The 16,130-nt window shown below is 34.7% G+C and overlaps 1 protein-coding gene across 4 annotated transcripts; it reads left to right on the forward strand.

The window, feature by feature from the left end:
* The first annotated feature begins 165 nt into the window (after window positions 1-165).
* LOC125649579 (uncharacterized) lies at window positions 166-15,640 on the forward strand. Of its 4 annotated transcripts, XM_048877217.2 has the most exons (9): window positions 166-577; window positions 1,788-1,907; window positions 3,930-4,025; window positions 6,470-6,535; window positions 7,154-7,183; window positions 9,351-9,504; window positions 10,665-10,945; window positions 12,900-13,085; window positions 14,499-15,640. In XM_048877217.2, exons 2-9 carry the CDS (start codon window positions 1,812-1,814, stop codon window positions 15,063-15,065), a joined length of 1,476 nt encoding a protein of 491 aa, XP_048733174.2. In that variant the 5' UTR covers window positions 166-577; window positions 1,788-1,811; the 3' UTR covers window positions 15,066-15,640. The 4 variants fall into 4 exon arrangements, with proteins under 4 accessions (XP_048733174.2, XP_048733175.2, XP_048733176.2 ...); XM_048877218.2 differs by lacking the exon at window positions 7,154-7,183 and having other exon boundaries at window positions 167-577; XM_048877219.2 differs by lacking the exon at window positions 3,930-4,025 and having other exon boundaries at window positions 168-577.
* The last annotated feature ends 490 nt before the right edge of the window (window positions 15,641-16,130 follow it).

A 16,130-nucleotide genomic window follows, 5' to 3' on the forward strand; every position in this document is an offset into this window, starting at 1 on the left:
CGGTCGTGATTGTACCTTATATACCGCTTTGTATGAAAATAAATGCAGACTTTTAAACACACATTACAAATTCTAACGGTGTAAGATATTAATTTCCTCGACATTTTTCAATACCGGAATTTTTCTATGCGCTGTATCGTTATCGCGTTTTACGGTAGATATTGCATTCGAATTCTGGTGAACGGAAGAGATATACTGTTCCGAACCTCAAGTAAACATTTTCGGGTGTGTGGTTGAAAGCGACTCAAATACGTACAATGTGCAGTTTGGAATGACAACATTTCAATAGAAGTGTGTCTTTGTCAAAAGAATTTGCTCGATTCATTGAATTTCTGAGGGTTTATGTCAAACGTCGTTTAACACAAAACGAAATCTCTTTCAATCAGTGTTTTCGCTTGTGTATACAATTTTGGTTGTGAAGGAGGGGTATAGAGGAAAACAAACTGAGCGCATGTTAGCTGGAGATAGCGCGTCAACAGAAGCTCTGCTGGATTTTCCCTACATTACAATTTTGAGGATGAAATTGGCGTAATGTAAAGTGAAAATCTTTGAAAATTGAAATTCAGTCACAAAAATGGTGAGTATAATCGAAGTTTTAAAAATTCTTTACTTTGTGTAATATTTATTCTGTAAAACAGATTGCAATAACAATAGGCTTATGTCTGGACATTACTTTTGCAAACAGTATATATGTATGTTGGATTTTAAAGTTTTCATATATTAAAATCTTTGAAATATATAGATTCAATGTACACAATTAATTTATGAGAGTGAAACGAAAAGCTATATGCTGACCACATGACATTAAAAATGATTTGCCACTTGTGAGATTTAAAAAGGTAGTTGCTAATTGATTGGGGGAATAAATCGTTGAACTGAAACCTAAGATGTATGCTGAAGTTAACAGAATTTTGATATGAAATATCGCAATAGACAAACACTTACTTAGCGACCACCTTCCCCTCCTATCATTGTGTCTGTTTAAAGTACGTGTAGTAACTGTCTGGGACTGCCATCTACTCTTGCCGAGTCGATGCGAATCATGCGACATATTTCAAAATCATTTTGAAATTTGTTAAATCTTAATTTGATTTAATTAATTTTAATAGTTCGAGAAAATGTAATTGTTGTAGTTTAACCTTACATGTGATCAGAAGTATACATCTGAATCATGCGATAAAGAAATTAATAAATACAGGGTAGTGTGAAGACCTAAAAAAAAAAATATTCATCCTCCCTCCATTATAGATTTTCCCTGTGCTAGCCTGTGTCATATTCTCAATGTTTATCGAAACAGACTTACACCTAAAGTCCATGGTTGTCCGACTGTGTACCGTTCGTGGTCCGTGTAAACATTCAGACAACCATTTCTGAGATTAAAAGTATTGAACACCACGTCCATTAAATCTCTCAGTAGATGTATAATTAAGCCTCCCCTTTTCTATTCGATACTGAACAGAGATTCTTTTGATGAACAAATGTGGAATGTTCATGGATTCTTACCGATACATAGAGATGGAAAGTTATTATAAAATCAATCATCGATAAAAACAAACTTTAAAACATTCAAAATGTTAAATGTTACCAAAATGTTGAACATGTGTATATCTGATGTTGAAGGAAACGGTCTTCGAAGGAAGCATTCTGCAGTTAGATTCAAGTGTCGGTATTTGACATGAAGATTGATAAAAATCTTTCTCTTCACAACAATGTCACCCAGTTACCTATGTTATCATCATTATCGTCATTATCATCATTATCATCATTATGATTGTCATTTGAAATAGATGATGGACTAGAAATTAAGGAAGATGGGCTGCGGTAATTCTAAAGATGACGTCAACACGAAAGCCCAAGGAAATGTAAAGGTCGGTTCGGATAAGAACAGAAATACAAAAAACTCACAGGTGAGGGAAGCCGAGTGCATTTACGTGATAAATCAATATAAATTCAACTTCGGCATTTTATTGAAATTTTTATTGAAAGGTCCAATGCATATGATATTTCCACTTGCCCCTGGGTGCCTTGGTTAGTCTTATTTAATGGATCTATTTTTCATCGATTGTTCACGATTGCCTTATCGCAAAAACATGCATCACTAATAGACTTGGTAGCCGATATAAGATGAGAAATCGATTTAAAGGTACTTTATTTGGAATAAAGAGTTTATTCAACACTTCACATTTTCTAAAGTCGTAAACTCGTTGATCCGAGTCAAAATTAACGGTTAGTGATACACTTTTATTTCTAGTGTAAACGTAAATCACAGATATGGTTTGATAAAACAACTCCAAATAGTCCAGAAGTCAATTAAGTGCGGTATAAATACTTTTCATTAATATCAATGTACTATCCACAATCAATATTAAAGTAGTTTACATTAGAAAATTCTGTATCTAACACATTAGATTTACATCATAAACAACAACAGTTTCACTATCATCCTAAAAGCTGTAAGACACCAATTCCTTCGTACACAACAGGACGGTGTACGAGACTTGTGTAGATTACTGTCTCCTGTACACAACAGAGCGATATATACGAGACTTGTGTACATTAATCTCCTCTGTACACAACAGAGTGATATATACGAGACTTGTGTAGATTACTGTCTCCTGTACACAACAGAGTGATATATACGAGACTTGTGTACATTAATCTCCTCTGTACACAACAGAGTGATATATACGAGACTTGTGTAGATTACTGTTTTCTGTACACAACAGAGTGATATATACGAGACTTGTGTACATTAATCTCCTCTGTACACAACAGAGTGATATATACGAGACTTGTGTAGATTACAGTCCTCCGTACACAACAGAGCGATATATACGAGATTTGTGTAGATTAATCTCCTCTGTACACAACAGAGTGATATATACGAGACTTGTGTAGATTAATCTCCTCTGTACACAACAGACTGATATATACGAGACTTGTGTACATTAATCATCTCTGTACACAATAGAGTGATATATACGAGACTTGTGTACATTAATCTTCTCTGTACACAACAGAGTGATATATACGAGACTTGTGCAGATTACTGTTTTCTGTACACAACAGACTGATATATACGAGATTTGTGTATATTACAGTCCTCCGTACACAACAGAGCGATATTTTCTGTACACAACAGAGTGATATATACGAGATTTGTGTAGATTACAGTCCTCCGTACACAACAGAGTGATATATACGAGACTTGTGTAAATTACTGTTTTCTGTACACAACAGAGCGATATATACAAGACTTGTGCAGATTACTGGTGCGTTATATTTTGAATTTTGCCAAAACTTTCATTTCAATCGCGACTTTTCACACCCCGTAACGACATTGTGTAAGAGTTAAAACAATGCAAGATATTTAATCTTGTTTTAGCTTGAACAATGCATTATGGCATGGTGTATATGTTGCTTGTATGTTGAATAAGATTTTTCAAGTATCATTCGGAACAGCACAAACTGTTCAAAAATCTTTATAACATCATTAAGTAGAAACGATTAAGAAATGTATATCTGTATAAACTATATACATGTAATTTGATCACATTATTTAGAAAAAATTATTTACCAATGGTTATTTTGGACTAATTTGCAAATGCAAACTGTCATTAGATCGAATGTTGTCTGATGTGTTTCATTCCAATTTTACAATTGTTAGGCCGTTCTTTACACACTGATTTTGACTACGGACTACTCTATTTACCTGATTAAGATATAGGGCACACGGCGGTGTAACCGTGTAGCAGTTTATGCTTACTCCTCCTGGGCAACTGATCCCACCCCTGGTGTTTCTAGTGGTCCGTGTCAATTTTGTATTCTTTATAGGATTCATGAGATTGATCATTCGTTATTTTCACTATTTCATATATAAGTTCAAAAATAAATTTTCTAAAAGGCGGATCTTCTTAATGTGCTTTCAGCCACCAGATTTCAGTACTATTGCAGAAAGCGATGACGTCAATTCTACTGGAAAGAAACCGAAATCTATAAACAATATAGATGGTCAGAAATTGGAGGTATCAAAAGGGTGGCAGATTTCCCTAATAAACGTAGAGATTTATTAATCGGACTGAAAACATTCTTATAACCTGTACATTTCTTCCTTTCCCACTACGCTTCTTTATAAAGATGTTCGCTCTTGCGACATCGACTGCAACCTGGGCGAGTCATAATTATATTTTAAAGTGTTTATCAGAAATTTATTCTTACATCATAGATATAACATTTGAATTCAATATTATACAATTTTAATTTTTGTGGCGGATGGTGCTAAATGTAATGTAGAAGAAAAAACCTCGAAATTTGCACCATTTCCCCTGTCATAGAACTTTCCTTTTGTTACCTTTGCATCACATACAAAAATAAAATTCTATAACTGATATCATACAATCTATGGTTTCAACAATGCTTGTATCTATTAAGTACGCATATAGTAAGTAGACATGGAAGAGTCTGTATATCAAATTAGATATTTCTGAAAAAATATACGCTTCACGTTAAATCTCTTTTAAAATAATGTTGAAACTGAAGGACCAAAACCTCAATTTTAATATATCTTCTGGTTCATTAACTAACACAGGGACCTACTACCTTCTCTTGTGTCTCAAAATCCGCCATAGATACCGGTATATACTTCGCTGAGATCCCCCCCCCCTCTTCCCCCCCCCCAAAAAAAAACCCAACAAAGAAACAAACAAAACAAAATAAAAAGCCCATGAAATTAAAAAAAAAAAACAACAACAACAAACAAACAAAAACCCCAGCAAGCAAGCAAACAAATCAACCAGCAAACAAACATCTAGGACATCCATACTAAGTCGCCAAGATTTCATCCTAAATCTTACGAACCATTAATTCCTGTTGCTCATATTAACATCTACCAAAACTGATTGTGCTATATCAACAGTTTCTGTTTTCTGACTGTTTTTCTGAATATTTACCTTTCCATGTACAGAGCCTTTCTACTCCTCTTGACATTTATTTTCAGGCTATAAATCACGAAGCGCATTGAATGTTATAAAAATACACCTCAAAAGAGTTAACGCCTTAGTGATGTTGAATATTTACATGTTTGTAGTACGCAATTATAAATCGTTTTGTGCATGATAGTATGCTAGCGATATTTGACTGATTAGATTAATTATTGTTGAAATTATTCGTTGTCATATAAAACAAATATTATGCACTACTTGCATCTGCAAGTATCATGAAAAATGACTACAGTCAATTTCATTAGACTGTCAGCTGGTTTATATGAAACCAGTTCTGATCATGAAAAGGTAGCATGTTCCGACTGATCTGATTGGCGGTGACGGGATACTGATAGTTCAGTTAGTATTTGGTAAAACAAAGTTCCTCAATCTCACTATTGTTAAGAATTAAATTCAAGGGCCCCATGTTTGAATCCCGGTCTGGTCTGTTGCATTTCATTCTTTCCAGTTACAGAAAATGCACTGACGGAAGTACATTTTGCATTAGCTAGTAAATTTTAATTCATAATAAATAGTTTATAACTATGAATTAGTGGTTTCTAATTAAGAAGTATCATTTAAACTATAAATTTACAAACTATTTACTTAGTACTTGAAATTGAAGACCAAATAGTTTTTTGAAAACCCGACATTATCATGTGATTATTATTATTTTGAAAACTAATGATTGTGTACAATCAAACATCTAAAGAAAATCTAAAGAAAATTGGTGTCGAAAACTGGAATGTCAAAACAAGGACACTCCGTCGACAGGATTTGTGTATATGTGTATTATGATATTCGTGAAAGAAAGCAACGGACATCGAATTGAAAAACAAGGTTTATATCTCTATTTCAGGGTGCTGTATACATAGTTTCACATACAACACTTTTTCAACCTTTAAGTTCTGAAAATCAGATGTTGACATGTCAGATAACAAATAGCAGAAGTGTAATATGTCAGACGAACAGGAATGTGATGTAATTGTACAGTATGATCCAATATGTAGTTGTATACTTTCAGATTTTGCTACATATTTCATAGAAAATCATATTTTTACAAAGCAAAATTGTGAATATATTTTTCAGAACATATTTTTCTTACTCACACAACAAAAAAATATTTTTCATGAAAGCTTCAAAAATAAGAAATAATTCATGAAGATGTCTCAATAACTTAAAACTTTTATTTAAAAAAACCCACCCAAAACTGCATTAATGTATAGTAAGTTAATTGAAATGAAACATTAATTATGTTATAATAGAGCTTAAGAAAAAATGTGATTTTGTATGAAATATATAGTAAAACACAAATGTACATGTATATGAATGCATATTGCATCATAATGTATGTATTTACACTCGAGGAACGGTACCACTGTCCACATATTAATTCAATACTTTCATTCTTTTATATACAGTACTATGCATTTTTCATTTTGAAAAGAAAAATCAAAGATTATATTACAGTTTTCGTTATATTTTGAAAGAGACCCAAAGGTGGAAAAGGGAAAGAGAACGAAGTAAGGGAACCAGTCAACGAGAAAGGTTATAAGGTGAGATGTCAAGGTCGGATTTGTCTGATCGTTTTAAACATGTTAGATTATACGAGTATTTTCAATCCATTTCAGCCGTTACTCCTGTATTTATAGTCCATGTTTACTAAGCTTTACTATAGAAACTTGTAATCAGCGTGTACCATGAGCGTATAATTGTGTCACTGATTCATTTAATCCGATAATTTTATGAGACAAAATGTAGAATACCTGGAGATTGCTAAAGTACGTATTTTAAAAGAAAGCAAACAACCATCGCCAAAAGTCTAGATTTTGAATGCCATCGTACTCGGGTCTCCGGCTATCTCAATAACTTTATGCGAGCAAAGCAAACATAATTATGTAAATACATTTAGATGACCCCTGTTAATGATATTTGATGTTTTCAGTATACATGTATATATCTCTTTATGTCAGCCAATGGAAATACCGAATAATTTGGCTTATGATGATCAAGATTCATTGGAACTGCTCCAAGCCTGGTGTTTTTCATACCAATCGAAATGAAACTTACGCGTAGAATTTGTTAATGTTTAACTGACCACTTTGATTAAACTGACAAGAATAATTTTTCGTATTTCTAATTAAATAACATAACACATTGTTCCATTTCAATAGGGGAAACCACAGAAAGAAATAGGATACCTGGTAACGTTGCGTTTCCTTGGTAACGTTGACATATTTCCATGGTTACACGTTCCCCTCCAGCATACATGTATATAACTGTCGCATAATAGCAGTGTGTGGTATTAATTCAAGACTAAAACAAGAACTCATTTCTCTTTGTGATCCCCTGTTTCTTATCATTACTTTTACATAACTTGTGTCTGTGTTGCCTTCTTGTAGATGAAGATCGCTTGTATTTTGGTCACTTCTGATCATTATTTCATTTTAATTTCCGAGTAATACAAGTCATGTTTCACTTCAGCACTGCAATCATCGACGTCTAAATGCAGAAATACAGCTTTACTAATAGTTATGAATTACTAGTCTTAAGAATATCAATACAACAAAATACTAATCATCGAGGCTGGATGGTCAATGAAATTTAGATATATTTTACTTACCCACAAAAGAGCATATCAATCCCGATGTAATGAAAAAATCCATTTCGTCAACATGAAAGGATATAAGTATTGTCTAAAGATATATCTAAAAGTGTTCAAAAGTATACTGTAGACATAATCATGGAATAATCTTGAAAATTTGCTTTACGTTACTATTGATTCACGCATACACCCTGCCACAAAATTTAAGAAAATGTATCTAGGAACTTTGAAATATCAATATGGCGTCATCCCTTCCCTTCCCCTCCCCCGTCTCCTTAATTTTATGCCATGAATATTGTACTCGGGGTAAATACCAGAATCCAGTAATACGGATTCTTCAAAGTAAATCACATAACCAAATTACGGCCTAGTGAGTGATTAAAGGGTTGCCCCACAAGGGGGGGGTTAAGCCCCACTCATGTCAAGGCCATGTCAAACATAAGGTGTAGAATTTGGTGGTGACTGCTCCTTTGCTGAGCGCTCGGCAGTTAACAGTGAGAGTCGCGGGTCTTTTGAATGAGACCTTAAAATCGAGGTACCGTATCACGACAAGCGTTGGCACACTAAAGATATCTCACTGCTACTGTCCTGTGTAGCATGCACAAGTCTAAAGTGTTACTTAACTTACCACAGGCAATTGCATTGCTTGGGGTCGAATTTACTTTTAAAGAGTACTCTTTAATAGTAAATTCGACCCCCAAGCGGTGCACTTTCCTGTGTATATAACTTACAGCTGGAGACGTCTCGATTTAAATGAAAAATTCTCGAAGGGACGTTAAACAAACCAAAGCTATTTCATGACTACTCCGATGAACGTATGCAATAGTACACTAACGATTTTGAACAGTGCTCTTTTTAATCATTTCGAAACATCTTGAAACAAAATGTGTAAGATGACTCATGAAAAGTATACCAGCATCACATCCTCGTGTATTGTCACGATGGGTAGTTGGTGGTGTTGCAGTCCCTAAAACGACGCCAAATAACATTTTATTTTTAAACAAAATCAACAATCAAAATCCTATTGTACTTATAACACACCATAAACACCAGCTGTGCGAAGACCATTGTATCATACCTTTTGCATATGTCAAACACGTATGCAAAACCAATTATACCGTACATGTATGTTGACAATGGAATAATATTGATCAGTCTTGCTAACTCTCCTTTTCTCAGTTGCTATGGCTTTTACTGCTAACGGATATCTATACATTTCATCACTTTGTGTTATAATCATTTAATGTTTCAGTATATGATTTTAAATACAATGTACTTATGAAAGCGTGTATCTGCACGTCAATATCAAAACTCTGCGCGTATTACATATAAATTACCTTTCACAGCATGATATGTTTAAAATTGGAGAACGACATGAAATGATGCCAATATACAAACAACGAGGCAAACAGTCATTAACGTCTTTTTGAAATTAACTTTTTCTCAACACAAGAAGAATTTCACAGTGACTGCTCATCATCTGAGGTCCATTATTTTATCCTTTTGTTGATATAATGTATCCATTATGTTTCTCATACGACAAATAGATTAACACATTTTATGTAGATAGATTTATTATTTTTAAAATGCACGTCACAGTGTTTGTTATGTAGCTGCATGCTAAGTTATTTGGTTTATAGCTAAAGTAGGCCAAGCCAGACTTTATAACTGTTGTGCAAAAATCATTAAGAATAAAATACTCAGTACGATCTAATTGCCACATGATTATAGATAACAAGAGTTGACATCATTTCTGTATTCCTTAGAAACGAATTCGAGAACAGCTGAAGCAGGCTGCTACAAATTCAGACACAGAGGAACTGGAGCATGCCATTTTCATTTTCGAGAAAAATAAACTTGAGGACAATGGTGACTTAACAGATGCCAAAGAAAGACTTCGATTTCTATACCTCAGAAAAGGTAACATTGCGCACACTTATCACGCACTATACGGAAGTAAACGTTACAATCAGTCGATTTCTATACCTCAGAAAAAGGTAACGCCACGCACACACATCACTCACAATACGAAAGTGAACATAACAATCAGTAGATTTTTATACCTCAGAAAAGGTAACGCCACGCACACACACCACGCACACTCCGGAAGTAAACATCACAATCAGTAGCGGTTTGACTTCAAGGTATCAACTATATATTACTTTTGAGGAAAAAAAATCATTAAAAAATCAGTTTACAGAATTGATGCCGAGTAACGCAGTCAGAAACGTTCTATGTTACCTATCTCGTCTGCCGACACCAGAAAAAGAACACCCTACGCGGCATTTTCGAAAATAAATTGCCCGCAAACAAGACTACCCTCAAATCCACGTGTTTTTCACATGTGTGTAAACAGCCGGAGTGCACCTCAGGAAGTAGCCTCAGCTACCAACAGCAAATAGTTCATTTGTATACACTTGGTTATTTCTACAAATTACACAAAATTTCCTAATCAGGGGTACAAAAATTAAGAGAAATGAGAAAAATCGCGCAAGGAAAAAAATTATTTCTTTAAAATATATGGAACTACAATTGACTGAGTTCACTTTGATTGGACAATTACCGGTGTGATACCTTTAAATGGGAGAGGATTAGTACATGTACAGACTTCACAGTTGTTTTCAAAATGCATAAATGATTGAATTTATATACTTGTGTATACTGATATAGCAGGACTAAGTGTATAGATTTATATTCTGTTTAATGCGATGTTTTGAAAGTGTCCCTATAACTTCAAATGTCAAAAAATAAAATGTCCATGATCGCCAGTCAGTGTGATGTAACAGCTCTCGGACAGTCATTGCTGGTTTATTTGATAGCGATGAGTTGATTCGCCAGCGTTATGTCGTAAGCCATTCATAGTCTTCTGTTACCACTACAATCCAAGCCGTAAATGAAGAAAGACATAGTGCCAAATGTAAATGTGCAAAGAATACTACAAATATGGACAGATCAAATACAATAAAACAAAATGACGAAGTTGAAACACAAGCACAATTACTTTACATTCAGTTAACACTCGATAATGGTAGCTTTTATTTTCATGTTTGTCTAACTTTTCTAGATTTTTTTTTTAACAGAACTTCGAGACGCAATATTACGACGGCATCCGGGTATATTAGACAAAGCCATCGCAAGGGTGGAAGAATCTGAATACAAATCTGAACTTAGTCAATCTCTCGATACTGCAAGAAAGCTGCGTCAGCACCTGACAGAGCTCGATCAGTACCGCCATGACATTCTTACCATGGACCAATCAACAACATCCGAAATACGAAGCTATCATCATCCGCCAGATGGCGTTCATGAGGTGATGATAGGAACGTATATGCTGCTTGGATATGAAGAAGAGAAACTACAGGTAGGTTCAGAGTGTTTATTATATATATACATATAAGAAATAGTTCACCATTTTAAAAACTCCAATGGGATATAAGGTGGTGCAAAGGACTTTCCAGTAACCACATATCGCCCCAAATCATGGTATGCAATTGAGAAAAACGGCAAATTCAAAATATGACACAGACACCACCGTACACCATGCCGACGCTGTAATCCAAAGACAAGGGTTTCACTTGCTGAATAATCCATTTTAGGATTTCTATCATTGTTGATCTTAATGAGCGTGTCTGTTTGTAAAAGGCCATTTTGGGACAAAAAAGGGGAGTGGCTCAATCGAAATTTTGAAGGTTGAGTTATTTCAAACGGGAGGAAGACTTGTATTTCTTAACTAGGCTTAGCTAATCGTGTTGCTGTGGATTTGTTATTGGTAAATTGATGAACTAGGTATTCTTTATCGCTTCTTTGAACAGGTGTTTGAGCGTATGTATTAGCTGACTTATTTTTTGTATTCTTATCAGGCAGAATTTATTCAAAAGCTTCTATATCAGAATAAATATTCTGCTGTAGCCTTGAATTCGACATATACGTGTAGATTAATCGACGATGTTTTATTTATTGATAATATCTATTTTCTACGGCGGCATAGAAAGGCCAGGTAAAAAAAAAATATTCGTTCGGACGAATTAGCTATTTGTTCGGACAAATTAGCAATTCGTTCGGACGAATTAGCTATTTGTTCGAACGAATTAGCTATTTGTTCGGACGAATTTGTAATTAGCTATAAGGCAACGCCAATGCCGTAGTGAAACATCATAAAGTGGTGGTTGGGAAGCACAAAACTTAAATTGGGGCACATGCTAAAATGGGATTCAATTCCAAAATGTTCCATATAAACATCATGAAGATGGCGACGGTAAATACAGTAAACTACATAACCACCCCAACCCCTGAAATAACAAGCTAAGAATTGTAGGAATCCCTACACCTTGCTCAGTCTTAAAAGTTTGAGGTAGGCCTCAAGCCCCCCCCCCCCTTTCCCCGGGCAAAAGTATATTAAATGAAAATTTTCTGCACAACGGAGTGTAACACATTCAATAAGGAACTAAAGTTTTGTATAGGATGACAATAATGCAATTATGCGCCAATCAGAGCCTATCAAAGTTTTGTCAACGCAAATCTGGATATCCAAATTTTATACCAATTTTATGATATACTAGTAGGTCTACCTTTCTTTATAGCAAATAACAATTTTAGAACAGGGGTGGGGGGGGGGGGGGTGGTTATGAAGTTTACTGTATTTACCGTCGCCATCTTCATGATGTTTATATGGAAAATTTTGGAATTGAATCCCATTTTAGCATGTGCCCCAATTTAAGTTTTGTGCTTCCCAACCACCACTTTACGAACAAATTACTAATTTGCCCGAACAAATTTACTTATTCGTACGAACGTATTTCTACTTCGTTCGAACAAATTGCTAATTCGTCGGGACGAATTACTAATTTGTCCGAACAAATAGCTAATTCGTCCGAACAAATAACTTATTTGTCCGAACAAATTGCTAATTTGTCCGAACGAATAGCTAATTCGTCCGAACAAATAGCTAATTCGTCCGAACGAATTACGAATTTGTCCGAACGAATAATATATTTTTTTTACTTGGCCTTTCTACGCCGCCGTAATTTTCCTTCATACATCGATTCGATAAAAAAAAGTTAGGCTTATGTCTTTTCTCTCCCTAGGCACATATAGAATTAATGAAATTGATCACTGTTCGATATCTTAACATTTTAAAAATAGAATTCACTTGGTCGTGTGTTAATTTCAAACGTCCTAAGGAATAACTATCTGCAAAACTGCGAGGTCGTCTTTGCTGGATAAGTGGTCACTTGTGACCCATTGGCTTCAAATCTCTGACAGTACATAATTCAACCAATGAAATGCAGAATCGGAATCTAATTTTGATATTGTAGGACTGGACTGATGTACAATGCCTTCTTGGTCGATATGGAAAAGAGAGTCTGATGAGAGAAATTCGCAACGCCGACACCATTAACATTAACTCAAAGACCAGTCAAAGGGTACTGAGAATGCAATCCAAATTTTCCCTGGAACAAATTCGGGGTGTCAGTAATGGAGCTGCTACTTTCTATGTCTGGGTATGTGTATAGTGACTTCAAAAGTATAGAATATTCCCATTGTTTGAGCATTTTATCTTCTGATGAGAAAATAACAGAAAATGTTATACATCTGTTTAATGAATTGTCTCTTAAATATTTGAAGGGGTTCAGTGAATTGTGATTTCGATATCATTTTACAGTCAATTGAACAACCAGTTTACCATTGCAACGTATTGTTTTTAATTGATTTTTGCAATGCAAATCGTGGGAATAATTGTGCGTTAAAAAAACATAACAGAAGATAAAGCTTCATTTCTAGTCAGCGAGTATTGCAAAACATGAGGACAATAAGCTCTGCACAGCTTTTGACCGACACACGATGAATGTATTTCGCCAAACATTTTGTTTTGAACATATTTTATTGATGAAATCAAAAGGATTGGGAACAAGTTCTGACAACTTACAAGTTCCTCTCCTAAAATATTACAATATGTCATGCAAGGTAATAATTAACAGGTAAAATGTACAATGATTAAACAAATCTACAAGTTTCTTCTATAAATTTATGAACTGAAAAAATAGTTATATTAGTTTGCAGAGGTAAATTGACATAATAACAATTTTGTATCAATATTAACCAAGTCAAGCATGAAAAGGCGATTAAAAAGATCATTTCTAGCCCTGGAGTAATTTTTACAAGCAAAAAAGAGATGGTATACATCTTCATTAATATGTCCACATGTACAAAACGGAGAATTTGTAATATTTCGTTTATAAAGATCATAATTAAGTATACAGTTGTATCTTAGCTTTGTATGAATAATGTTGATATATCGTTTTCCAAAAGAGTAATATGATGGTGGTCTTGTAATGTCTGTTATATTTTTGCGGAATGAATTGATTGAGATGGCTTCTCTGGCTTCTACATTTAATAAATTCCACTGTTTTACAGAGTCAGGTACAAATGATTTTTTGAATAACTCTAATCTGCATTTTGGAATGTAAAACTTATCATTGTTTCTAGTATTATAAAGGGATATATTTTCATGTTTATGTGGAATAATTTCATTTAAATAATCAGGGGCGCTACCATTGCAAATTTTAAACATGGTAGTCATTTTTGCAATATAACGTCTACTTTTTAAAGTTTGCCAGCCTGTTTCTAAATAAAGGGATTCTCTAGATGCAAAAATAGGAAGACCAGTAACAATTCTAACTGCACGTAATTGTACTTTTTTCAAGCTTATCAGTGTCGTGAACAGAACAGCCATCCCAAACAATTGAAGCATTTTGTCGTTTTACAGACATAAACTGTTTTACGATGGTGATGTACACAAATATTGCTTTAGGGGGAAAACTGAATTAATTTCGGTTTTCTCGGTACTTGATCTGTATTGCTGTAAAGGTTCAATAATTGTTTGATACAAAACTTATCATCTTTGACTTTCATAGAATTCCAACATGGCGAATAAATCTGACAAAGACAGACAACAACAACAGCAGCAGCAGCCGAGCCAGACTCCTACGCCAGGCAAACAAAGCGGCAAACCTGCACCGGCACAAAAGGAAAACAAACAGGCAAAGCCCACTTCAAACGTAACTCAGTCTAATGCAAAAGACACTAAGCCAGCGCAGCCTACCGCTAACACAAAGGACAAAAATCAACCCCAACCTAAAGCAAAGGATAAGAATCAGGCCAAGGCGAAAGATAAAAATCAGCCTAAGGCCAATCCACAAGACAAACCTCCAGCGAAAGTTAATGGGAAAAATAAAATTCCAACACAGCCTACTGCAAAGGATAAAAATCCTGCACAACCTACTGTGCCTAATAAGCAGTCAAATCCAAACAAAAACCAGCCCAAAGCTAACACTGCTGATAATAAAAAGCAGACTCAACAGAATTCCAAACCCGTGGTTAATTCCAGTACCAAAGCACAGTCGAACCAAAATGATACGAGTACGAAAGCAAAGTCTGATACACAACAAAATACGAAAGATAGAAAGAAAACAAAAGGATGAGTTAAACAATAGAATGCGACATAATATAAACTCTTTAGGAATTAGGTGTGTTGCAGTTATATGTTTACAATTACAACACTGCTGCACACTGTGATATGACAATTAAAGGCATGCATTTTTCACGCCCTGAAAGAAATACAGTTCATAGACTGGACCATTTGCAGCGAATTATGTTTTTTTTTCACGCTATTAGGTGCTCTTTAATAACAATGCCATGTCAACCTCTAGAACAAACACCACGATATCATCAAGATATTTGTTCGTATCTGTTGTCAAATCATGGAAGGGTCGGCGAAACAGACAATCTTTTGCTGTTGAGTGTCTTCCGACAGCATTTATCACTCACCTCGAACACCCTCCTCGAGCACCCTTACAGAATTCTTTTTGCTTCAAGGACATCGTAACCAGTTATGTCATATACTCAAAACTACAACTCGCTTAGCTTAAGGGCATCCAGCCCTATGCGATCTGTGATATTCTGTACATAGCACTTATAATTTATTGATATTTTTCGACATGATGTATTGAAATACATGCCTGTGAAATGCAGTTTATTAAATTCAATAGATAAGAGATTTAAAGAGCCGTTTAAAATTTTCTGTTTAGAGAAAGAAGTGTGTGTGCGTACATGAGTGTGTTTATATGTTCAGTGAAAATACGATATATCATTCGACCATACAAAGTCAACACAGTTACGTTGGATATAGCTGCAGAACTGTAGCTTTCTGAGAAAATATTGGGACGGATCAGAGAGCTACAGATCCACCCCTTATAAAAACCTTCGATTTACGGCGTACGAAAAGCTGCCCACAGTTGAGGCCTGATATCGTTGTATTCTTGTGTTGTTGTCTCATAAATTGAATATCGAAAAATTCCTATCATATTTTCCTGCTATACTTAAAATTATTGTAAAATTTTAATACACGATAAATATCTATTTAACATTACTGAGCACTACTGATATCTAATTTGAACGTTAGTCAGATGAAACAGAAATTCCTTTTACATCAAAAATAACTTATTAAGGTAATTTCACTCTTCCAGGATTATAGGTTCAATCTTATA

This window comes from Ostrea edulis, chromosome 5 (genome assembly GCF_947568905.1).
Source record: "Ostrea edulis chromosome 5, xbOstEdul1.1, whole genome shotgun sequence".
NCBI classification, from domain to species: Eukaryota; Metazoa; Mollusca; class Bivalvia; order Ostreida; family Ostreidae; genus Ostrea; species Ostrea edulis.